Raw genomic sequence first — 27,325 nt, 5'->3', positions numbered from 1 at the left:
AGGCAAGAAATTGTAGCCTGAAGTAGACAAGCAACAAGCTGATATTTCAGAGAGTTGTGGGGTTTGCGTTTGTTTTTTTGGGTGATTTCTGGTTTATTTGGGGGGGGGTTGATTTTGGTTTTGTTTTTGGGGAAGGGGGGTGTTTGGAGTTTTGGTTTTGTTTTGTGGTTTGGGGTTTTTAGGTTGGTTTCTTTTTTGTTTTGGGGTTTTTTTTTGTTTTTGTTGGGTTTTTTTTTTTTTTTTTTTGGCAGGGGGATATTAGTTGTGGGGTTTTTTTGGATAAAGCAAGAAAATGAATTTTTGATTTACAGTCCAAAACCCTTCCTACACAGAAACGTCACAGCCACAGAATCTGTGTTTTGCTATACCAGACGATGTTCCTCTCCATCTCAGTAGACAGATAGAGGGGAAAAAACTTAGAAATAGTACTAGCTTTTTTACCAGTCATTTAAAATTAAATAGTGAAATTATTTTTTCCTCTATCTTCCTTTTCTGTATCTTTCCTTATCTGCCTAAATTCTGTTATCAGATCATCTCTGCAAATTTGCAAGTAGGCCTTTATTTTGTCCCATGTCAGTAGTACATGAAGGCAATGTACCTAAGTTTTCTAAAAAACTAGTCCCAGAGGAATTATACCTGAAAGCTAGTACACTGCATTTCAGATGCAAAACTCTTCACCTCCAGCATCCTCATTACAGGCACTACCCATCAAATTGACACTTTTTAACTGCAAAACCACGACAGCAGAGCAGTACTACTTTTCCTCAATAGGCTATGAAATAATTTCTACGTACTAGTCTCAAATCAAGCCTGCTGATCAGTATCGCTAAAATTCCACATTCATTGGATGGATTTCAAAGCCAAATGTATTTCTCAGTTATACTGACCCATGATTTCAATCTAGGCTGGAAAAGATGCTGGTCTTTAGGTGGTTACAGATCAGGCTGAGGTCAGAGCACGTAAGTGTCAAAGTCAGGCAGGTCAGCTTGACTTCTGCAGAAGCTCATCAAGTGACAAGCACAGCTCACAGCGGTCTACATCCCTAGAGAACACAAAGGCTAGCAAACAGCTGAACGCAATCAGTGCGACTGTCACCAAAACCTTGCTGCAAGAACTCAAGTATCAGAGGCTTTTAAAACAGTACTGGGCTAGGGTTAGGTTACTCACACCATCCTCTTCAGAATAAAACCCATTCAGCACAAATACTACCTAGTTGTGACTAGGTTCAAAAAGTAAACTCATGGAGCTCAAGTTCACAGAAGGGATGACCTGCTCAGGAGGATCTCACAACCACATGCAGAAATGTATGAACTGATGGCAAAGCGACAGTGCCCAAAGGGTGGCCTGGAAGACTCACAGCAACCGCGCCCTCTCTAATACTTGTCCTTTGTAACCAAGGAGTCACTTCCTGCTGGTTTATCACATAACCATAGTAACCATCTGAGGCAAAGCATGTAAATCCAAGTGTCAAATTTCTACCTGCAACACTATTTGTAAAACAGGCTCCTTTACCACACCACTCTCCATCCATTGCAGATTGCACTGTTAACCACTTTGCAACAGCATTTGATAAAAGTCAAATGCGCTTGACAAAACAGATCACTTACAAACTGACAAACTATTGCTTACTTTATAGTAAACGCCAAAGACACAGGATAAGAATCTGGATTAATCTGAAATCATAATTTTATCAGCATCAGTGAAGTTCTCCAAGTGTAAAAAAGGAACGTAACTATAGCAGAGTTGCATCCACATCCCCACTAGAAGACACACAAATACAACAACTCACAGTTTGAGTGTTCTGAACCAGAATTTAGCATGCAAGTTCCAAATCAAACAGTTGGGTGGTTTTTTTCCTCCCCTATTAACTGGAAGTTAATGTTGTTTAACTTACACAAATTTAAATGAAATCTTTGAGATTTTCTGTTACTGTAGTACGTTTTGATCATTCATTACAACAGCATCCAAAAAAAAGGCACTGAAAATAATTAAAGACTTCTCAGGCCACAAGTTTTAAAAGCCTTTTTTACATGAGAAGCACCACTACTGACCTTCATCCCTACAACTGCTATCAGTTACAGTTTCATAGAAGTCCTGACCCATTTTGAGAACTTCTGCACAGCTCTTCCACAAAAATGCGAACAAAAGAATTCTACTTCAGTACAGCTAGCATCTCTTTACCAGGTGTTGACCTGATGTAAACTTAACCCCAACTAAACTGAGTGATAATAAAGACAAACTGGATAACGGAACCAACTAAGAGTGAAACCATCAACACTAGAAAGGCAGGTGTTTGGAGACATTGTTGTGCTATGAGCATTAAATAAAGTTTCAGAGAAACTAATCCTGAATTTCATAGCAAAAGGGAACAGTAGAAAGAGTTAGCTCATATATTGGATTTATTATGAATCCTTAATACCACTCTAGCATTAGAGCAGAGGAAGAGAGATGGTCAGAAGTACAACCTTTCAAAAATGCTAGCACTAACCAAGTATTTACTAAATTTATGATTTATCTTAAGGATGATGGTATCACAGGAAACTGCTAAACAGACATGGCTACACAGGTATCTATATAAGCAGCATCAGTTTGAAATTTTCTGCTGCGTATTTTCATTATGTGACAGACCAAATGTCTTGCACCAGGAGCCTCAAGAGGCATAGAAGTTTCACAGATGTAAAATGCACTATGAACTTGACTGGTTTTTTTCTTCTTTAGTAGGAAAATTAACAATAAACAGTTTTATATAACCACCTCCAGTATCTCTGCAGAATCAAGAAGAATTATGTCCATTGTTTTCAACCACAACTTGCCTTTTCCAAACAACCAGTTTCAAATTGTGTATCTCCTAGCTAGGACAGTAGCAGCTGTTGCAACAGCTCACACATACATTTCAAAAGCTTGAAATATCATGTATGTAATCAACCATCAACACCAGAACAACAGTAATTTGACTTGTAACTCACACTCATATAGCACTTATCCAAAATCCTGAAAATCCCACAGAAGCTATTAAGCCTGTCTCTCTTGGGAGGTGACCTTCTCAACACACCAAACGCATCCTCTTTGTCTCCGTGCACTGATACAGTATGTCTCAATCTGGTTTATTCAGAAGCTACAGCAATTTAACCACATCAAAGTATTCCTGCACCATTTTGTTATCCCAGACTTCCTTGGCTAATCACTCTATTTAGACACCCCTATTCTCACCACAACTGACTGCTCAGTATCCCAAGTGAATCATGCATTTACATGGTGTTCTATCACTGCTCCACAGGAAGCATCTCAGGATTCACTGGGGCATGCACGAAAAAAGCTGCAAGATTTCAGATACAGAAAACACCACAACTTCCAAGATTTTTTTTCTTAATATCTCAGTTTTGCAAGCCTCATTTGATTCAGAGTTACCAGACAACACAATAAACAGCTAAGCATCCCTCTGAAATGGCTGGCACAAGACTAAGATAACCTGGCATCTGCTATGGATATGTTGACTCACTGGTATACTGCATTTAAGTAAGGCACTGCTGGCTGCCTGCAAGATTTAAAACAGAGATGACATCCAGTTAACATGCCTCCAAAGCAATAGAGGCCGTACAGATAAGAAAACAAGTTAATCCAGGTGCAAAGCAATGTCACTAACACTAGAAACTGGAAAAATGCCAAAAGGAGAACATTTACGCATGCATCCACATTAGCCACTCAAAACTCACTGTACAGAGCAATTACTTTCATTTACCAGAAATACAACACACAAATATATTATTTTCAAGAACAACTTTGATGTGGACCCAAGCTAGGACAAACAGCTGATCTTCTTTCTAATGCACCCAACCTGTATAGCTAAGATTGACACCAATGAAAAACACAGAATAGCCTCTCCTTACCCTTAGTGCACTGGAATGACCTGCTGCACCTTCTTTCCCCACTGATCATGTACTTCCGGAATATTTTTAGCTCTATATGGCTACACAGACCCATACAACTTCAGTCAATTCTCATAACTGTTGCTTGAACACAAAGCAGCCTGAGCATCTGTTGTCGCTTTGTGACAACTAAAAAAGATGGCAGAACAGTCAGTGTTGGAAAGGACCTTTGGAGATCATCTCATCCAAGCCCCTGCTGAAGCAGAGTCTCCTTGAGCAAGCTGCACGGACTCACATCCAGGTGTATTTTGATTGACTCCAGAGAAGGAGACCCCACAGTCTCTCGCAGCAGCCTGTCCCAGTGCTCCGTTCACCCTCTAGGTAAAGAAGTTCTTCCTCATATTCAGATGGAACCTCCTGTGTTGCAGTTTGTGCCCGGTGCCCCTTGTTCTGTCACTGGGAATTATCAAAAAAAGAGTCTGGCCCCATCCTCCTGACACTCACCCTTAAGATATTTACAGACATTGGTAAGATCCCATCTCCGTCTTCTCCAGACTGACCAGGCCCAGCCCTGTCAGCCTTTCCTCGTAACGGAGACAGTCCAGTCCCCTGTCTTTGTCGCCTCTGCTGGCCCCTCTCCAGTAGGTCCCTGCCTCTCTCGAAGTGCGGAGCCCAGCACTCCAGACACAGCCTCACCAGGGCAGAGCAGAGGGGGGAGGATCACCTCCCTCGACCTGCTGGCCACCTCCTCCTCTTGCACCCCAGGGTCCTGCTGGCTGCAAGGGCACACTGCTGGTCCATGGGCAACTTCCCATCCAAAAGATGCTCTGTTATTCAAACAGCTAAAATACTTCAAAATCACAAAATAATGATGATCTTCATGCAGACAAGCTCACTTGCTTCTGAATTTTTTTCCTGATCAGCAGGTTCATATAAATTGAGTGACATGTACTCTCTTCACACTAAATGGAAGTCTGAAGCCTGAGGCTGTCAGCCTAAAATACAATGAACCCACATGCACTCTCCCTTCAGACACTTAAATTCTAGTCAGTTATTTCAACATCTATTATTCTAGAAAGGAACTCACAGTACAGGTACATTTTGGACATCTATTTGCTCCTGCAATATTAATATTCATTCCTACTAACTTTAACATTCAATCCTTTCCACTCAAGAAGCCCAACAAAAATCAAACTGACTATAAATTTCCTAAATTAAACGTGTCATCAGTTGAATGGCCCAGCGCCACGTTCATTGAATCTGCTCTGCAGGGATATACAATGCCTAGCCCCCTGGTTTTCAAATACATACTAACCCGTACTCAAAATGCTACTCATCTTAGTACAATCATGGAATTATGAGTGGCCCAGAATTGTAATTAAGCCATTTCACTTTATGCCTACTCACCCAAGTTAAGTCAGTCACTGGTCTGCCCTCTCCAAGTGTACTATGTCAGACAGCGGACTTGTATTGCCCTCAAGTTGCCAGATGTCAGAAGCAGCAACCATGTTGGCACAGAAACCCTGAGAATGTAACAAAACAACCCTACAAAAAAACCCACAGTTCAGGCCAACCAATACTCACCAACACCAGTACACTGGATCCACACCTAGTGCCTGGCCCTCCAGCGCTCTATAGCAATCCTCCCCCAGTCCCCAGCTGACTGAAGGCCAGTCTCACAGGAGGCCTCAGCTTAAACATACACAGTTCCTCCCCTGCATACTGCAGCACCCCTGTTCTTTCGCTTCCCTTCTCCCCATTCCCTTCAACTTGCAAGGCAGTGGTCAAGCCTTTTTCTTTGCCTGTAATTCTGTCCACCTCCAAACCCTTCAAGTCTCCTTCCCTTCCCAGACCACGTTTTCCCTTTCTAGTCCTTATTACAGTTGCGTCAACAGCTACATTCTGTGTTGGCTGCTCTGTCAATCTGAAAATTGAATTTAAGGATGTGTTTTGTTAGGCAAGGTTCATGACCCCCTTTATAGACAAAATCATACCAGTAAAGAAAACTAAAGGAGATGCCTATCTACATTGACTCAGCGAAAAATCAGCAAAACCACAAAGAAATTACTGTAAAATAAGCTACAGGGTGAAATATAGCAAGCAAAAAATGTTGCTCTGGACATCCTTACACAGTTACCAAAGTGTAAGTTAATTTTTTTTACTGAACAGTAACAGCAAGCACGAAGCAAGTAACCACACAAGAAATGGGTGCACTAGTGGCCTTTCCCCACAGCAAGGTAACATGCACGTGTCAGCTTCCAAAGGGCTACCTCCGACAAGTTAACCACCTCATCTGTTAAACCACAGAGTTTACTGGTGACAAACCAGCAAACTCTCCAACTGGGGAGCAGGGAAGGAAAAAAGAAAATAAAGGGCTTTCCATAACCTTTGCCACTACAGTGGCAAAACAGAATAAAGAAATAAAAGTCCCCTGCACAGCTAAGTGGAATTCATTGCCTGTCTCCAACCACGAGTGCATTTGCTTACTTTCCCATTTCGTGTGAAGTGTCCCGCTGGAGATGAAGTATTTCTCAGACACATGGTACAGAGTCATTATGCCTTTGGGCTTGTGATATTCACCAGATGTGCCCTAGTTCTGAAGGGTTACATTAATATTCCCACACTAAGAGCTGTTTTTAAAATTAGAGCTTGAATACACGGACTGAAAAGATCTTTCAGGAAAAAAACCGCAACCACCTCACTTTCCTGAGCACACAAACTTTTATCACCTTAAACGCCGTAGTTTATGTACAGATCATCTTTGCAATTAGAATCCTTTCTGTTTTGCCTAATGAGTCAACACCTGCATTATCCAAGAAACAAAGCTTTAGGCTCTCTGCACAGCACCACACTTCCATTGGAAAGATAGTCCTTGAAAGCCATTGCCAAAGAATTGCCTGCAAGCCCCCGCCATCGTATTTCAACAGTCACAAGCTCAACCTTCACAGCGTAGCTGTAAGCAACTACAGTTCCAATACACACTAACTTTCCAGTTTTGACACCCCAGTATCTTGCTGGATTACACATTCTTTCCCTTATTTTGCTTTCCTTCAGATATTCTATGTTAGAGTTGGATGTTCTGAAAAACAATATGCCAGGTATGTAAAAAAACTCCACTCTTCTAATAATTCCGTTATAACTTAAGGGAGCTCACTGGACACCAGTGTTGGATAGTTCGTACACCAACTCTTACACCGTCACAACCAACCAGATGAACCATCAGGCTCACGTAATCAGTAGTAACACATGCTCTATATTCAACCATTCAGCATGCTAAAAAACATGCTTCAGGTATACTTATCCCCACAGCACACATGTACACTCCTGTTTCACATCTACCACCTCTCTAACTAATACAGAGACAGCACTTATCCCTACACTCCCATAGTCTACAGATGCAGTTGCCCCACAGTAGGAATTTGTATGATGATGTGAGAAACTGATGAAGAGACTGTGTCCAGGCAAGCCCTGTGAAATATGTTTGTTTCGTCACAACCATCCTGGATTTAAGGAAGAAAACAAAATCCAACTGTTTATTGACACAGACTCCAATTCTTTGGTAGATAAAGAATTTTATTTATAGACTTTACAGAGTCATACATATACGGACTTGGGAAGGAGAGAGACAGATACAGTTTTTACATATATGTGTGTGTGTGTATATATGCTGAACACAAGTCATGGAATAGGCAAATAATTAAAGGATATTTACATCCCAGAATTTAAGGATATTTACATTCCTCCATTCTGGTGTCTAAAATTAAGAAGTTTAGCGTCCTAGTGCCCTCTGCCAACCAGTGAAGAAACATAAGGCAATTCTGCACAGTTCTCCAGAAATACCTCTGCCCAAGCCAAAACTAGCAGGAACTCCAAGCAGCACGGCTCTTCATTTCAATGTCTCATTTAACTGAAAAGTTAAACGCCACAGTCTTTCACCATCAGCATCACCACCCAGAATAGTTAAAAACAATTTGGAGCATGACACATTAAGCAGTTACATATCAGTAATAACCAAGTAGTGCCTTTCAAAGGATCAGAAAAATATTTGCAACGTTCAATGAATTCTCAATGTCGACACTGGAATTTTCCTGTATTCCAAATACAGGAGAATTACTAAAGTCTTGAAAACAAAGGTCAATAATGGAAACAGACCTCCAACTACAGCCATACACTTGGCATGATGGTTTAGTAACAAATGTAAAGACACAGGGCAGAAAGCACCAGAAATAACAAACACATGGTTTTAACTGGAAAAATATTACCACTGACAGGTAGGGAGCTATACAGTTGCCTCTCTTCCCCCCATATGGCTGACGACAAACAATTTGCTAGTCTGATCTTTTAGTGTCACTTCCTGCTGAGCGGATTTCAAGCAACACTGCTGGCTCCTTGTCAGAAAACAACGTGCTAGAGCCCTGTTCTGCAATAAATGGTTCAACCAATTTACCGTGTTCATTTGAAACTCACAGGAGTACTCCAAATGCCTGGACTATAGTTTTTATTTCACAAATGATTTTATTATAAACTAGTATCATAGTGAATCCATTTTCTTTAACGGGTTTTGCTGCTGTTTAATGGACTGTCAGTATAATTTAGATTTAATCTATTTAAACTCATTCAAGTCTGGCTCCTCATTGTACAATAAATGGAACATATTTCTATTCAACAAAATTAATGACAGCTAATTGTAGTCTGCAGGTCCCAATTTTGTAAAAGCAACTGCTCTGCAGTTCAGACACCCAACTACATTATTTCCCACACCAATTATTTTTCTGCACTTTTCATGCACATCCACAACACCATACAGTTGTTCTTGCAAGATGCATTCAGACATACTTTGTTAACAACTTTGACACAAAGTACACCATACACTTAGAGAAAGTAGCGTTACCAAACAATACCACACTGAAAACAAAGACATTGTAGATGCTCAGCCACTAACTGACACTAGGGTATCCTCCTGTCCTATAATTGTTTTTCTTTTCCAATTGAACACATAAAATGGGAGGAGGGGTGGGAATAAGAGAGCAGACCGCTAAAAAAAAAATCAGTTAGTCTAAGAGCTGTTTCTTTAGCAACAGATAAGCTGTACTGCATGCATGCCATTCAAAATAGTCTTTTCTGATCTTTTAAGGTCACAGCAAACTTTTGCTGGAACACTTCTCACTGATCTTATACAAAGGCCTACATAGCCACATCCCTCAAACCTGAGCTGGATGCATTTCAAAAGCTTTTCATAGGGACTCACTTCTGAAGTACTGCGGAATACACAAAAGGCAAGCAACACCACAAACGTACCATGCTGCTACATGACCTCACTTGATTTAGATACCCTTAACTTTTTTCTATTAAAAAATATTTAATGTGCAAATTATCCATAGCCATTGTCCCAAGTGTGGTGTAATTTCTCTGAGATCTTAAACACAAGCATTAATAGCAACCCTCAGGAAACCAAGAGATCCTGAAATGTCATTAAATCAACCGAACGATCTCCACAGTGTCTTTGAATAGCGCACGCAATTGGCTAATGCATACACAAATCTTAAAAGATTAAGGGATCAAGAATCTCTATCACTTGAGACGCAGAATCTTTCATCTCATGCACTTTCCATTCACTTGTGTTTCCCAACTTTTGGTAATGAATCAATCGTGTCAGAAGAAATCAATGGCATAGTCGGCCAATGAGGCTATATTTAATGTGAAAACTGGCATCTTTATATGGCTTTAAGAAGTTCTTCTATTGGACCATGCATAATTATAACTCCATGCTCTAGTAGGCAAAACAAGCACATCAAGAGGAGTTGAAAGAGAAAACTCTTCTATTCCCCAGCTCACCACAAACACCAAACGGCTGCTTAACTTCTCTCCCTTAGCTACGCTCTTGATTATTAGAGCGCAACACAAAATACCTCATCAAAACATGGATGGGCTTTATTTGTGTAGCCCTCAACCAGAAAAACAGTCACAGCCATTACTACATCCCTAGTAATTGACCCATCACTTCATCTTCCCGATTAGACAAATGGATAAAGAGTAATCCATTTTGTAAGTTGTTGGTGCAGCCCTTAACAGAAACACATGTTCAGAAAGGGAAAACTATGTGTCACTTGAGTAAGGATGTTTTTTACCGAATACTGTATTCCAAATACTGCAATCTCTTGCCTCAAAGCCTGCTGTGATACAAATACAGACACTCTCATCAAGTAACCGTATGTGTTAGAATCCCAATAGTCTGTTAACCCGATAAGTCACCTACCTGCAAATACCTAGCAGCACTGAAAAGATCTATTGAAAAAAAATATCAATATGTATTTTCTGAAACAAAAAATTGTTTTCCTATTGTTTAAATTTGTAAATAGCACTGAGATGCCTTTTCATTTTATACAGAACGACGCTTTCCTCACTATTAAGAAAAGAAGAGTACAATCACCACAGTAATAATGCAAGCATAAACTTCCAAGCCAAAGAAAAATACATACATATCTGTATTTAGGTATATTTCTTTCCTAAACAAACAATACAAATCTAAGCCTTAAATCTGTATCAGCTTTCATGTCTATCTAGGCACTCCTTTTACAGCAAGGTTTCTAATGCTTTCTTGCTTTAAATATCTTTACTGTTTTTTGTAAAAGCATCCATAACACATTTTGGACTTTGAACAAAAGAGACTAGAGAGATCCACTCTTCCTGCCAATGCTGAAACAAAGCAAAAATACTTCCATGTGTAGTTCAATTTACTTGAGATGCTTGTTTAGAGCAACACGTGCTCTGCTACTGGATATTGTTTATACAAACTATGTGTCTTTAGGACAAAAGGAAAACCAAATAGGTTGCTCAAAATTTACAGTATCACAGAAAAAAATAATTCAATCATCAGTTAGAAGATATACAGTTACACACACAAATACCTTACCAGGGTGGCCCATCATGCAGTAACATGAAAACCGAGAAAACTTTTAAAGAATAATTCATTTTCATCAATGCTGTAGTTACATTTAACCTGCTGCATTTTGTATTCCACTTGGAAACAATACCCAAAAAAAAGCAGGCTCACTTTAACACACTCTCTTCACTTAGCCCACTTACATGTAGTGCTGAGTGTCAAACCTGTAGAGAAATACCTCCCCACCCATGAATTCTCTCCTCCATCCCCCCAAGAATATTTCCAAGATATTGGCACAAAACCTGAAACCCAAAATGAAGCAGCAAAGGTTAGTCCCAGGATCAACATTTTGACAGATTATATTTCACTCACTCACCTAACTTATCAGAAGAATCTCCAGATGCAAGTTAAAGCAATGTTCTGGCATAAACTGCTGTGCTACATGGGAACCCGTAGCACCATTCCCAGTACAGAAGCTAAAATGGAAATTGTTTACTGCGTATACAGGTGTTGTTATTATAATTGATCAAACACTTCTTTTATCTAATTGTCATGGAAGAGATGGCAACTTCCACAAACTAAAAATAAGAAAAAGGGCTGATAAATTCATACACTAGAAGTTCACACTACTTTAACCAAAATAAACTGAGGACAGGCCATGAACAATTACTGCGGCCACAAACTATCACTCCTTGAAAACCACTACTTCACGGAATTCCTTCCCCTTAGTCCAATTTTTCCACAATTTCCACTGTGTTTTTATTTCAGAACTTCCATTTGCCTAATTCCATAATGGCATGCTGTGCTCCCCATAAAGTACTACTTTTTGCTTAGGTTGCTATATTTCTCCTCTGCAAAAATAATTCCCTAACGCAGGTCTGCAAAACTGTTCACATCCAATTTCCTCAGTTACCTATGGTAGTTTAACCACAAGTTTTCAACTACAGCTGCCATAGTCACACAAAGAAAGCAATGTCAGTAAGATGCTCATGTTAAGTTTCACATTCATCCTGTAATTCTTTCCAAAACTCCGCAGCTTTACAAGGTATTTATACTTTGCATTACAAACTTCTCAGGAACACGTCATGAAGTTCATTTAGTACACAGCATATGTTTATAGAGGTCACAATCCATTTCACTTCTAGTAGTCAAGGGCAGTACATCTTCTATTGTGCAAGGCCCATGTTTTGTTGTGATAGAACACAGAGGATGACTCGCAGAAGAAGTATTAACAATAACCTTATAAAGCTGTATTTAAAATTCCCCACTTGAACAATTAATCTGTTACAAAAATACCATCACAATTTTATGTAATAACAAAGACAATAGTGAAAAACTACCTGTTTAGACCAACACTGGCTAAGCAATGTCCCCGATCCCAGATATCCAGTCCCCAGCCCCAGGTACCCTCACCTCCTTCATGTTGCTGTTCATGATTTGTACACAAAAGCCAAACAAAGCCAGAGGAATCCATATGCTAGATCAACCTTGATCTGCACTTAAGACTCCGTCTGTCAAGCAACAACAGCTGTCCATACACAGAGCAATGCCTGCCACCATATAACAGTGAATATGAACTCAGTAAATGCATAGTTTATTTGGTTGGGTTGGGGGGGCGTGTTTGTGGTTGTTTTTTTGGTGGGGTTTTGGGTTGTTTGGTGGGTTTTTTTGGGGGGAGGGGGGTTGCTTGGGTTTGATTTTTTTGTTTTGTTTTGTTTTTATTTTGTCAGGTTTTTACAGTTTGGCTTAAGTTTACTGCTTATGCTAAGAGCACATACACAGAAAATTATTTCTATGCAGTTAAGTAGTCAATGTATGCTATCATGTAGCCTTATTTTCTACACAATCTTACTCACCTACTCACCTGACCATTAAAAAACACACTTTTCAGAAATACCTCAAATGCTGAGAATAAAAATTACAACCGCTGTTACATCCAACTGTGCAGAACAGTAACTCAAGTTCCAGCTGCACATGTAAACAGTTTTCTACAGACTTCAATCAACTTCTGAGAAAATCTTTCTGTGATGCTTTTATACATTTTTTTAAAGCTTTTATCTTTTTGTTAACCCTCCGGATATGTTTTAAGACTCACTTACTAGTCCAGGCCTTTTTTTTTTCCTCCTCCTTTTAATTACTAAAGGATGAATGGATAAAGAATGCATTTGTTTCCCTTGAAACCAAAGTCTTAAAGATAATCTCTTCTGCTAAAAAAAATATTGTCGGAAGTATTCCTCACTACTATTCACATATGCAGAAAAGTTGAAAACACAGGGGTGTAAGTGTGAAAAATAAGGGAACTCAAACACATTAAGCAGCACAGCTCCTGAGGTTATTCCTATTTACAGCAGCTGGAAGTCTATCACTGAATATCTGATTATTTCAACAATCTAGTATCACAATGGTAACAGCCTTTCAAATGAAGAGGGAAATACCGTCTGTCACATCAGAATATATGGTCATTTCAGCTATGAAGCTTTTGAGGGAAGAAAATACTACACATTCAAAAATGCACTTCTCCATTGTAAACTTGGTCAATCCACGCAACATAGACTGGCCAAAGACATCCTAAAATTAAAACATACAGTTGTTGCATTTCTTCTTTCTATCCAAGCATAACATTCAAGTTTTAAAACTTTCCAGAAAAGTGTTAACTTCCCAAAAAAAAAAAAATGTTAGCAGTCTAGAAAACACTTGCCATAACTTCAGTGTTTATATGAAAAAAAAAAATCACGTTTGTATTACATGTATTTCTATATTTAATCCAGCATGGCTACCTTTCTCAGCTGGTAAAGCAGTCAGAATAAAGGGAAAGCAGCATCTATAAGAATAACAAACATCTGGGTCAATGTCAAATACAAGCCAATCACTGTCAGACCACGAGCCAAACGCCTGCATTTCAATTTCACTAGCATTCAACACAAACACTACTGTAACACTTCCTAACAAAGTAAATGGAGGGAGGAAGCACTTCTGTTTGGGTTTTGTTTATATATATATTTATAAAGATGGAGGTTTGTAGATTGAAACAAGAATTTCAGCAAATTCCTTCAGTTACAACAATGTAAAACATCTCCGAGCAGTTATAATAAAGGGAACATTTAACAATGCCAGTAAAGCCTAAAGCTTAGAAATTTGGAAATTCTAATACCTGCTTGCTAACCAAACTGACTGGATTCTAAGGTAGCTAGAAGAAATCTCATTCCAACTAGATCTTTGGTAAATATAATTCTGGTTCCACTGTGATTGGAACCCTGCTGGCCACATTCCACAGGACACTTTGATGTCAGGCCTGGAGATTCACACAAAAGATGACCCACCATATCTTTTGTTATTTTCTCATTTTGATAGCGCAATAACCCAACATTTGCAGGCTTCAAATCTGAGACACTGAAGACTGCAAACTATTTCCCAGTTTATGAGGTGCTCCCTTTGAAAAATGGCCACATACTCTATGATCACAGAACGTATGAAAAGTATATAAGATCTCACTTTGATACACTTGGTGACAACTGAACAGCACTGTGTGCACAATGCACCTGACCTGCAAATCCAGTCTCTCTCCTTCTCTGATGCCTGTCCAGACAATAGCTTATAGGGTTACGGTGCCTCCTGAACAGCACTCAAGGACAGAAATCTAACAAAACTTTATCCATAAATCGAGAAAAAGTAGTACTCAAGTTGTGTTTTCCAGTAGCAATATCTCACTTCCATCCCACTGACAAAGATTTCCCATACCTTAAAAAAAAAAAAGCACCAAAAAGCCCAACAGCTGTCCCAAACAGTGACTGCCTAAAACAGGGGTCCTCAAACTTTTTAACCAGGGGGCCGGTGCGCGGGTGAAGTGGCAGGCAGTCATCTGCGGCTGCTTGGTTCCCCCCCCGCCAACCCCAGCGGGGGGGGGGGGGGGGGGGGGGGCAGGGGGGTTCAGTAAATACTGGGGACCGAATTGAGGACCCTGGGGGGCCGTATCCAGCCCGCGGTCTGTAGTTTGAGGACCCCTGGCCTAAAACATCTCAAGGCGGCAGAGACACATTCCTATTTTTTCATGTACTAGGCCAGATGTTTCAGGATCCACATAAAACTAATTGTGCGTCTTTCCCTGCACCACATCAAACCACGCTTCCCATATCCAATCTGTACCTCTTCTTCCAGATTCACACAGATTTTAAAACACCTAGAACAAAGAGGCTCTCATGTAAGCTATTCCAAAGCAATTTGCTAGAAAATTATGAAGTCCTATAATGCTCTACTCTCCCTGCAGAAGCATTTCACCTTGTGTTACCTCATGTTGATTCCTCTTGCTGATGTGCTGTTTATATAGCTACTGATGTCACTGCAGAAACAGATCCTCATAAATCCTTTTAATTCCTGCAGATCCTTTTAAATGGTTCTACACAGGCAGAGCAAACAATATTGTCCTCGTCTCCAGGTGAAGATGTTTTCCTGAGGCTCCAAATCAACTCAGACTTTCATCCAAAGTTTTTCCAGTCCAGCATTCAAGGTGCCATCATGATGACATTACAGCAGCCTGCTCAGTAGCAACAATATCCTCAGTATTAAGTTCTGTGGCTTTGATAAAGTACTATGCCTTCCTAACGTGTTGAACAGACTGAGGATGAAAGCAGACAGAGGACCATATAGCTTCCTTGAGCAAGAAATGCATGCAAGAGTTCAACGAACAAAAACGAACAGGGCAATAAGAGTATTCACATAACCAGCTATTGTTTTGATGAAGATATTTCTGGTATGTACTTTTCTGGAATCTTAACCTACTTCACTTCATAAGAGCAATTTACTGGGATATGGGATAGAAAAAAAAAATCCCCGTGTCCAAGGTCAAGCTGAAGATACACAAGAAAGATACCTCCACACATCAGGTCCTTGTAAGACATGAAGCACGTTGTTGACCTACAGGACACGGAGGGAAAAAAAAGATTCTCTGGAACAGTATCATCACTACCTGTTTCATCTTTCATCATGTTGGTCAGAAATTTAGTGTCACACATGACTATTTGTCTTCCATCACATAGCTCCCTCCTCCAGCTAGGCAAATGATTCTTTTAAACCAAGCGTCAAAAGCAGGGCCTGTACAACAGCTACTATATCACTCAACAGTGCTTGCAGTAGCATGGCACTTGGGAAAAGCCTGGGCAGCTGTTCCAAAAGCACCTTCCCCACTCAAGTCCAGTACAATATATTAACAGCCATCTGATTGATAGCACTTCTGTACAATCTTCTACACAGAAAATCCTACGTGGAGACCAATTGCCTAACCAAAACAACAGATGTAGTTGTAAGGTCTGGTTTACACAGCAGAATATCAAAGTATTCAAATTCGCTTACAGTCTGACAATCAAAGTAGAACTGCAAAAAACATACTACAAAACAAGACCACCAGTTTTTGAGTACATCCAATTAGGAGCCATGTGTTAACCATATTGCATGTGCATACAAACTGTATGGGAAATCAGCCCTTTCAAACAGTGCTGTATTTTGGCAAAAGCCAGTAGGATAGAAGGGAACCAATTTGCACTAGAAATGGAAGGAAATTCAGCATTAAATAATCTAACCAAATCTAAGAGGAGAAAACAAACACTAACATCTCAGTCTTGATGCAACTATCTTACACTATTACTACCTTATGCTAAGGAAGCCTACAAGCAAATCACATTGTACAACAAATTTGTTACCGTAACAGTCATTGTGACAAAAGCAAGGTAAGAACTGTGGGGGGCAGGGGGTGAAGAAAAAAAAGAAAAAAAATCAGGTTAAATTAGGAAGGAAACAGGAGGGAGGTCGTAGAAACAGAGGACAGATGGGGAAGTAGGCCAACAAGCTTTTAGGATAGGCCTGTGTGATTTTCAAAGTAGAGAAGATTAACTGCATCGCATTTTCTAAGCCCTACTCAAATTTTAATATGTTGTTTAAAGCGACCCCCACATTCATTATATCTATGCAAATTAATAAGAACAGTATTTATATAGTAACAATATAGTGTAACCTTTCATTGGAAAGAGTTCAAATGATCTTGATTATCTACTTATTTACAGTTTATTTGCTATGACTCAAAGCTGCTGAGCTCAGCAGAGAAGAAAGTAATATGAAGTGTTTGGGTTAAGTACTACATAGCAACAGGGTAACAGAACAAGATTTTACCAAAGGACTTCATAGTAAGACAATGCAGGCCTTGAACATTCATCCATATCAGATAAGAGCATTTAAGAGAAAGAATCAAATGGATGGAAGAGATTTCCTTTCCTTAAAGCATGAAAGATGTAAGCTGAAGATAGCTATCCATTCTGCACACACCTTTTAATTTTCATCTGTCTAATCCTTGCTGTGCAAGTCTCAATAAATTAAATTCTCTTAATCCCTCTCAAATTTTATGTAATTTGCACCCTTAGCTACACATACTTCTCCCTAACCACAAAACAGAAGCTAAGATTTTCTCCTGTAATAGATGCTAAAATTTTCTTAGAATATATTACACACTGGAATGTGTATTCAAGATCTCATTCCTATTAAGAAATTACATTTTAAATAAAATTTAAAAATCACTATAGTCAATTAAGGTTTCAGCTAGGCTCACATCTCTCTAACAAGGAGCTAGCCAATAATGCAAGTTCTCATTGCTCTCTGCAGTTTTCAAGATAAAAGGATAGATGCAAGTTTAAAAGAATACACAAGAGCAACAGGAAGAGAAAATTTTCAATGCTTGTGCTAATTACTACTAATACAAATGTAAAAATTAATAAGCCAATTTTTAAATTACCGAATTGGTATAAAATCTCAATTATCAGGAGTTCTATGGCTTTTCCTGGTTTTACACTAGATAACCTCCCCACACCTCCTTTTCTTCAAGCAGTGCAGAAGGATGGGCAAAGCAGAAATGAAGCAAGCTGCCCATGGCCAGCACTAGTCTTACTTGAGACTGGGCAGCCCAGCTTTCAAATCCTTTATCAGATCATGCAACATCTTCCCAACCCTGCCAAACGACACTCACTTAAGGAGGAGTTGCTCCCCAAGCAGACAGCTCCCTGATCATGGGTTCTGCAGCCACCACCACCAAAATGTGTTTGATTAAGTACTCCGTTTGTCAGAGACTGTTGTTCTCCACACTATCAACCATGTGTGCTCCCTGAAGTCCCATAAGGCCTGAGTGGTACTCAGCCAGCAGTTACAGGGCACTACTTGTGTGAAGGTTCTCCAACACATCTCCACACCTGTGCTAGGACTGAGGCTTTCCCTTGCAGTTCAGTCTATAAACAGTGTCTCCCCCACAGTGCAATTGCTTGTAAGCGAGAACACACAAGCTGTAACTGAAGCTCTTGCCAATCCATACATAGAGAGGATTCCTCTTCTGAATAGATACTCTCGTGAAAAATACAGCACAAACGATCTAAGCTTTCCCCACACTACCAGCATTTACAGGCTCTCTCCCCTCCTCCATCAGTTATCTGGCAAAGGTGTAAGCTCTGTAGAACTACAGCACTGATTCCTGCTGTTGTATCCCTCTATCCAAGTACTGCTACATTAGAGCTACTCCAAGCACTGCACCTACTGGATAGAGTGCTAATACTTCTCCATCCTATTACAAGCTAAAAATGAGATCACAAACTGATTTTCCATCTTAATTTTAAGCAAAGTCTTTCTGCAATAAAGCCAATGTCTCGCGTTGTACTACTGGGCCCACCTAACAGCTGCTCTTAACAGATTCCAAATTATTTTTTATCCTGACACTGAAAATAAGATTGCCACCAAAGCTGACACTTCTGCAGGCTCCCTGTTGCTATTGATCAACCAACAAATACTATTCAACTGCAAGCCCCGACCAAGAGAAAAAATGTATCTTTCCAATGGTTTGGAATTATATTTGAAGCATTTCAACAGATAAACTATTCTGACAAACGCTAGTAGATTTAAGTGAAAACAAGATTACAGCTTTCACACAGAAGAATAAGTATGGAGTGCAACACCTCCAAAATCAGCAGAATTTCAGCCCGTCTGTATAGGCAGCTGATAATGCCCACACATACAACTAGCATTTTAGAGCATTTGCAGCTACTATGACAGGATAGAGCATGTAAAATATTTACATCTGCACCCGTACTACAAGCTCTTTAGTAGTTGAGATATACAGCTCCTCCTGGAAAAACAGGACAAGTTTTCACATCCTTAGTTTCAATCTATCTCTATTTTGCTCCAGCAGTGTTACTACAGCACAGTGATCATTTTACAGAAAAGTAATTTAAAACTACCAGAGCCCTTAAACCAGCACTTTGAACAGTAAAGCCAAACGCAACTATTCCTTGTGGTGGAAGAAGTAGTTACAATCAACACTTTTAAAATGCTGTGGAGATGAACACAGCTGGTTTTACTCAAAAATGAGATTATTCAGCTAGCTGTATTCCTAAGTACAGTTTCCTTCTTCTGAGGAAGAAGTTAGCTGACAGCAGCCACAGGTGAGATCTTGAAACCTTACATGAGACCATACAAACCTTATGTAAACTTGGCAGTAATTATGAGGCACATCCAGAGCGCACTGCAAGCTTCTGCTTCTGTCCCTAAACATCCCTGACACTTACTGATACTGACACGGTTTTGACCAAAAGCTAAGCTGCTGTGCATAGGCATTAACTAGCTACTAATGAGGGAGGTGAAATCAATGGCATAACAGATATGAGATCTTAAGTCACCTCATTTATATTTCACAAACAGAAGACAGGAGAGGAGCTCTACAAAGAAATCAGATATGCAGAAAAACTTGTCAGAAAGGTTGGAAGATACCTCTTTATGTCACCTAGTCAAATCTCTAGCTTAGATCAGGTCTCATTCCGAAGTTGGAGCAAAGTGCTCTCCTGCTTTATCCAATTTAGTTGTGAAATTTCCACGGACAGAGATTCCATAGGATACACAGATAATTAGTGTAGTAGAAAGAAAAAAGGGTGGCTCTTTTTCAAAGAGGAACTAAGTTCTTTCCAACAAATCAGATATTGCAAGATACAGTGGAAAGCTTTTGCATGCATATCCATACTTGTCTCCAATGGAAGTGGGGCAACCTGCCCCTAGGACAATCATAATTTAAGTTAACAGAGAGCACATTGTGCTGTCTGCTGCAGCAAAGTAACTGGTAGCTCTGGTACACAATTACTTTCAAAGGAAATGTAAGAATTCCTTACCTCCAGGCCTGTATACAACATCATCCTCTGTGATAAAGGACGTTATTTCACCGTTGTCTGTTCTCTCGTATCGGGACTTCTTCTTGGGTGGTTTCTTTTTGCTTTTCTTTGTGGACTCCTCTGTGGTGGCACTGTTGTTGTCATTGTCCTCATCTTCACTATGGTCACTTTCTGCATAATTCTTGGCACCTCCTTCCAACGTACAGCTCCGTCGAGGGCGTGAGTTCTCACTCTCCCTCACCTTGTCTCTCTTGTCTCGCTCCTTATCTCGGTCTCTATCCCTGTCCTTCTCTTTGTCTTTGTCTTTTTCTTTGTCTGCTGTCATGATTCGCCACGTGCCTTCTTCTGTCCTCTCACGGCTGGGCCTCCGTGAAAGGTAGACAGTGAGCCTGGGCTTCAGTCTTCTGAATTTCTCACTCAAATCCAGGAAAAATTCAACCACTCCAACAACCCCAGCGTTTTAAAAAGGTTCTTGAAGGGGTGAAGGGGAGAAAGAGGGGAAAAGCCCATGTTAATATTCAAAATTCTTTCAATTTCTGAAAATAAAAATTACAACCAAAGAAAACCCCACATCCTAAAGCAATTGAGTATGGAAAACACAAGACAGTAAAATACAAGGTAGCATTCTGAAGCACTCACTGAAATAACAACATGAAGTGTCTGTAAAATGCCTGAAGCTATCTCCATCCTCACAAAGATCTCAATACTTATAAAGATTCTTTTGTTCACTACAGAAATACAGTAACTTTTTAGATGGAAAGTCCTCGCTGAGAATATGCATCATTTTATACTTTAAGCTGAACAGGAAGCATGCAAGTGAAAAACATTTAGGAAGGGACAAGTGCAAGAAAAGAAGAACCTAAAACTTTTTTTTTCCTGGAGCAAATGGAAAAGTTTAGCAAATGGCCGTATTGTTTTACATCTCAACACCTCTAGCAATGGATGCCCTGCAAAGCTGATACAGAATAAAGAATGCCATCTGCCACCTCCAGGGCAATCTGTTAGGAAACCTTGCTTGCCCCTAGCCTGCTTTTACAAAAATAGAGCTAACCTGTAATCCACAGATTACAGGAATTAATTAATTGAAACCAAACCACAGCAGTTACAAGTGCACTAACAAAATCTTCTTTTTCATCTATCAAAAATATGACTTTTCATGCTTGCTTTACCAATAAGCAAACAATGGAGATGGATTTTATAACTCATCAGCTTAACACATTCAGTTTCATGCAGGCAAATAGTAAGGGAAGAGATAATCCTAATGTTTTTAATTCCCTGATGATTTAATCAATACAGTTAACATCAACTGCATCCTTTTCTTTGTTCAATGCAAGTCTGGATTTAAAAAATTTTACTTGCTCTTACAAGGGTATTTGCAAGCTTGGATCTATGGGACAGGATCTTCAAACCACAACCAAGTGCAGAGAGCAGCTGCATACTGCTGTGGTTTAACCCCCGTGGGCAGCTACACACCACACGCAGCCACTCACTGACACCCCTCCAGAGCACCCTGCAACTGGGGCCTGGATTAATTCCCCATGAGACACTACTACCAAACCTCAGTCAAACTAAAGGTAAAGGATACTGGCCCTATGCAGTTACATCCTTTAGTCTTTTGACTGAAAATTAGGAGTTTTCTTAAAATGTCCTTTCTGTTGGTTAAAGCAAAATGATCTGGACTGACAGGTTGCATGATACATCCTTGAGTGACAGCCAGCAGCACATACATAAGAAAAGCTCTAGTGAATTTTCAACAACTAAAGTATTTGCAAGTGCCTTTTAATATGGCTCAACAGCAGCAGTCCGAACAGGTGTAGCTACTGATGAACAAGAATCATAACATACCATTTTTTCTGTAAATATTCATATTCATGAAAGGAGGGATATTTCAAGAAGGGTGCATCCAACTTAACTTATTAAGTTGCCTTTTTTCCCTAGTTCACCAGTTCAGGGTAGAGCTGATTTACCCACATCCACTTCATAGGCTTTCAAGAAGCTACTATTGGGTGCAACCCAAAATTAGTCCACTGTGTAGAACACTATCACATGAAAGTCAGGGATTAGTAAGACTGAATGTTCATGCATTAAGCATCCAAAACCACAGACAAGGTTAAAAAAAAGACTATTTTGATTTTTAAGAAGTCAGCTGAGAAATCAGTGATCTGTGATGTCTTCACTCTTACATGAACCTCAGATTACAGTGTTCTTGCCCCTGTTGACTACTACTTCCAGCAAAGGAAATAGCCAAAGAGAGACAAATTGCTTTTGCCGATACAATTCAGGCTGTGGCTTGAATCTCTCAGGCATTTCCTGAATGAACTGATCATCCAGGTAGGAAATTATTCCGTTTTCTTTCCTCCTTGCAGCAGCTGCCATCATTCTGATAACACACAAGGGGAATCCAACAAAACTCCAATAAACTACAATGAATTTGTCAATTGCCAGAGAAGTCGCAGATAACAGTGGTAGCAATGGTCTGCAGGGACTCAATAAGAAATGCCTTGAATTTCCAGAGGTTAGGAAATTCCCCAATAGCAAGCTTGAGGGTTTTTTCTATTGCTGTCGATACAAGATTATCTTTGGAGAGTAAATAATCTATTAATTTTCAAAGAAAACTGATTACTTTCCCAGGGTCATCTAAAATTTACAAGTTATACGTAGGCATCTCAGCCTATGTACAAGAGATCTTTGCTTTCTTTTGAGATCAGAAATTAAACGATACAGGATAAACCTAAAAAATGTTATTCAATGACTTCCAAGCATGGATAAAATCCAGCCACTTCTGATTATTCTTATATACTAGCCCCAGATCTCAACAGCTCAATTTTTGGAGTTAGGTACAAAAGCCACAAGAAACTGAAACCTAAACAAAAACCCTATTCTTTTCAGAGCTTTTTACATTGCTTCTTGTCTTACTTGTAGTAAATCACTACCCTCTCCTGTTTATTAAGACCTGAATGTTGTTTACAAGTTAATTTTGGAGAACTTAAGAGAAAAAAGCCAAAGAGCAAGTCCTTTTGTCTTGTTTTCAGCAGCATCTAAGAAACACTCACACAGTCCAATATCATTAAGAGACAATACAATACAGAATTCAGCTCATATGCTGATATAGGCTTACCACCAACATAGGATTCTTAAGGTTATGCAAGGTTCAAGTTGCACAAAATCATGACCAAAAAACCCACATTCTGTTCAATTTCCAACTGCGCTAAAAAAACCCCAACTTCGCATATGCACAGGTAATGACTAAATGCAGTGCAGCTATAGCCAAATGAATTTATGTTCCACCACCACTTCTTTGATACTAGCCCACTTATACCTTACAACAGCAAACAGATAATACATTCAGGAAACAGCTCTTAAAACAGTCCCATCTGTACGCAACCTATGTATTTTGTTAGCGCTCTCTCTCCTGAGCATAAAGCACTAGTTTTTATGATAGAATTACCACAACCTGGTATTATCAACAGACTGAAGTGTCCCTAAAGAAGCTGCATCAGCTTTTCTGTCCTCTCTCAAGAGTGTCAATGTATCTTCCAAGTGGAAGACCTCAGTATCACTATCTTTCCAACACTGTAAAAAGATCACACTTCTCTTCTGGCACAGGCAACTGCAGCACAAGCACCATCCTTTGACTGCAAAGCACAGAATGTCCTTTTTTAAAGACAGAGTTTTATTTATTTACATATATATATATATGAAAAATTTCCAAGTTAAAAAAAAGCAATAACCCATCAGCAGTCACGACAATAGTTCTTTATCAGGGATGGGTGGCAAACAACAGAAAAAGCAGGCTTGAAACCTGACAAGCTACAGGGTTTTTTGCGGGGAAGTCTCAAGATGAAAGGCTGAGAACGTGTCAGCCACCCCACATCTCTAAACATAAAGGAAAAAGGAATTTAAATTTCCTGTCTGAAGGAAAAACCCCAAAGTTCATTAGCAACTGACAGATAATTCATCCATATTAATTTTATCTGCATCCTGAAATATTCTGACCTGTTCCTTGTATTCTCCAAGTTTCACAGAACCAGAGTTGTGCAAGTAATTTGGAAAAAGCAGCTGCAATTTCAACGCAAGCTGCTCTTTGCCAAACTTTAAAAGTAAATTTCAAGTGAACCATATTACGTTAGCAGAGTCTATTGAAGGGTCAACAACACATCAAATACAGTGACCTCCATATGGCTGGTGGGTAAATCGCTTCACAAAAGTAACCTCCAAATGCACTTCCCCTTACTCTTGTTTTTCTATCTTCATCAACACTTATTAAGGGCATAGGCAAAGCCAACTTGCCAGCAGAGAGAAAAATCCCTCTACACAACCTGCCACGAAGCACAACAAGAGAAGCCTCTGAATATCAAGGGCCACACACTGCAGGGGAAGCACTGATGAATTCCAGTTCTTGCCATCAACCAAGAACAAATACTGCAGGACTTAAAAGAATGTTCCACATAACTGCAGATTTAAGTCCTTGCTGTTTTTCCCAGATTAAATTGAAATAAAGTACTTCAATGTTTTTATTAAAAGTCCAATTATTGGGGGCGTGTCCTCCCACCCCACACCCCCCCAAAAAAAACCCCCAAAAACCACCACAACAAACATTCTACATAGAGGAGCAGCATCAGATAAACAAACACCACATTCATAATGATTTAGTTCACTGTAGGGCTATGCAAGGATTTGTATATACCACAATTTGCTCAGTCTGTTCATGTATGAAACTTCCAGCTACTAATACAGCAAAATTGCCACCCTCCCCCCCTAGCTCCTGTTTCAGGAGAACCCATTCAAAAGTGCTTTTCATGGCCAATGTATTTATGAACAGTACAGGAAGCCTCTTCTTCTAATCATAGTTTGACTAGCATTAAAAGGCAAGCAATAAAGTCTCACAGCAAGCACTACTCAACTTTCTTACACAAATGTCACATTTCCAAGACTATTATAAAAAAATACTAAATTTCAAAAACATTGCAGGATTAAACCAACATCATAACAAAAAAAGCCTATTTTTGTCTCGGAATAAAGCAGTCACATAACCTTAAGAGTAGTTGCACCATCACCAGGGAAAAAAAAAAAAAAAAAAAAAAAATAGAGAGGGGAAAGACACTGTTGCACAACCTGAACTGTGTAGCAGTAATCCAGACCTCCTAGAAGACCAAAGAAAAATTACTTTATCAGCAGCCACCTAATTAAGATTAAGCCATTACTACCACAGAAAAATAGCTGATAAATAATCTTCATTACTTAAGCAATGATCCAAACATGTTTTAAAGATTCCAAGGTATATTTTGCCTCTACAGTGAAATATAATATTGCCTCTTGCTACTTCCCCACTTTTTATTTACTAACATTAGAAACCAAAAGCAAATAGGGTTTTATATATCAAAGCATATACCCAACATGTTGAAGGATCTCATAAACCATAAGAGCAGAGAGTTACCTTAAAACTGAAATACTACATCATCTAAACTTACACGTTTCCATTTAGTCTCATACATTTTTACTTCACACACCAACCACACTGGAACAGGAGAATACTACCAAGTCCACATTCAAAAGCTATAATGTTGCCCAATCACTCTTGACCAAAATGTAAATACTGTGAAAAACGTATCTGCTGATTGAACTTTAATCATCAGTTACAGATGTTGTGGTGGGTTACACACTTTTATCATTCTATATGTAACAAGGCATGAATGTGGAACCCATAAAACTTAACACCATCACAAAAATTACAAAAATATTTCAAGCCTTCTTTTTTTGTTCTCTGAAGTAAACTGGGATAATACACCATGTATATTGCCAAATACAGTAATCACACAGATGTTTAAATATGGATTAGGATAGCAGAAGCAAATACATTGAAAATCTTAAGTGGGTTTTGGCAAGCTCTGTAGCTTGGATTTCCAGTAATTTTAATCATTGGCAGCTCCTCATTCTCACTATACCAAACCACCACCAAAGCAGCTGCTCCTGTCATCATACTACAGAAATGCAGGTTACAGCACCCCTGGTTAAAGAGCATTAACTGGCTTTGATACCTGTTTACTGCTTCTTCCATAGGGAATTAATTTCAGAAAGAAGTATTTTAAGCTAAAAGGGGAACCTTCACTTTACAATGGCCGAGACCAATATAGAATATACATGGATATATAAATATCCAAAGGAGTGAAAGAATAGCACAGCCATTATTTGTTCAACACACATTGAAAAACAAAGAAAAATTTTAGCTTCACTGCAATCACTGTAAGATTTTTTTCATTGTTATTTTTTAACTAGAGCCTCAGGATATGTCCATTTATCCAAGCAAGATTTTTATATCCAGTACGGGATAACTTTATATATCTCCACCCCACATGCCATCAGACAATTAAAGATCCTTACCAAACATAAGCCAAAACTGTGTTTGCAGAGCTACTCACTTAAGTCTTCTGTTCTCTGCTTTCTAGAAGAAAACACAGGTACCTGTGACTTCACATCATACTCAAATGCTCTTACTGCTGTTAAAATGTTCAGGTCTCCACAGAAAAAGAAACAGAGGAAACTACAATACTGGTAGGAGACAGGGACTTTAGTTTAGGAATAAGGGCCAGACATGATAAAGGCAGATTGGCAGTAATCGTCCCAAGTAAAGGTAAGTCTGAGAGCAGGTGCTTCACCAAGACAGAACATTGCCCCTACAGGGTTCTGCAACTTACTACGATATCCCAAGTGCATTAAGTGCTTGCGAACGCTACTTTTATATAGAAAAGGTGTTTAACATTGTTCTTACAAACTGTAGTGCAGTTAAAACTATAAAAACTTCAGACAAGTCTCGAGGATGGCTCCTCTGCCCACAGAAGTTCAAGAGGAACACTTCAGTGTAAATGAAGCTAGAAAGAAAAATGCTCCAGTTACAGTCCCCGTGTTCCTGAAACAGTCTTTTGCATCCTTCACCTATTTAACAGGCAACGCGAGAGCAGCATCACTCCAGAAGGACACACACAAAGGCCCCAGCTGCTTTTCAGGACACAGGATATACACGCAGCTTATTACTAGTCAAACCCAAAAGTAGCGAGGTGTTAATTTGACTCTCTCACTAAACCCTTCTCAGTTCCACTCCCAAAGACAGACAGAACAGAAGATGTCATAACAAGTACGATTAGATCTGCCTATACATTTTCAAATGCAATCTAAAAATAAAGTTACTGCCAAAGTATCTTATGTGAAATCAAGCAGGCATGATTTAGCCTCTAAATTTCACTTTAGAAAACCAAAGTGCAGAAGTTCGTAATCGTTTTCAACTGATCATTACCCAATATTCACATGGTTAAGGTTTTTCCCCCAGCATTCTAAATCTAGTTCAGATTAAAGTTTCATCATTTGTTCAAACACAAAAACTTTCACTTCCTCCCATC

General features: G+C 39.4%; 1 protein-coding gene across 7 annotated transcripts in view; it reads right to left on the bottom strand.

The window, feature by feature from the left end:
- RERE (arginine-glutamic acid dipeptide repeats) overlaps nucleotides 1–27,325 on the bottom strand; it is a 254,366-nt gene that overhangs the window by 158,614 nt on the left and 68,427 nt on the right. For all 7 annotated transcript variants that reach the window (XM_056331900.1, XM_056331902.1, XM_056331895.1 and 4 more), the window contains exon 2: nucleotides 19,932–20,402. In XM_056331900.1, coding sequence (XP_056187875.1) covers nucleotides 19,932–20,256 — 325 coding nt within the window. In that variant the 5' untranslated portion in view covers nucleotides 20,257–20,402. The remainder of the gene's footprint in view (nucleotides 1–19,931; nucleotides 20,403–27,325) is intronic.

Source organism: Falco biarmicus, chromosome 3, assembly GCF_023638135.1.
Source record: "Falco biarmicus isolate bFalBia1 chromosome 3, bFalBia1.pri, whole genome shotgun sequence".
In the NCBI taxonomy this organism is placed as follows: Eukaryota; Metazoa; Chordata; class Aves; order Falconiformes; family Falconidae; genus Falco; species Falco biarmicus.
The sequence above is the reverse complement of the archived record's forward strand: the minus strand, read 5'-3'. Positions and strand labels throughout refer to the sequence as shown.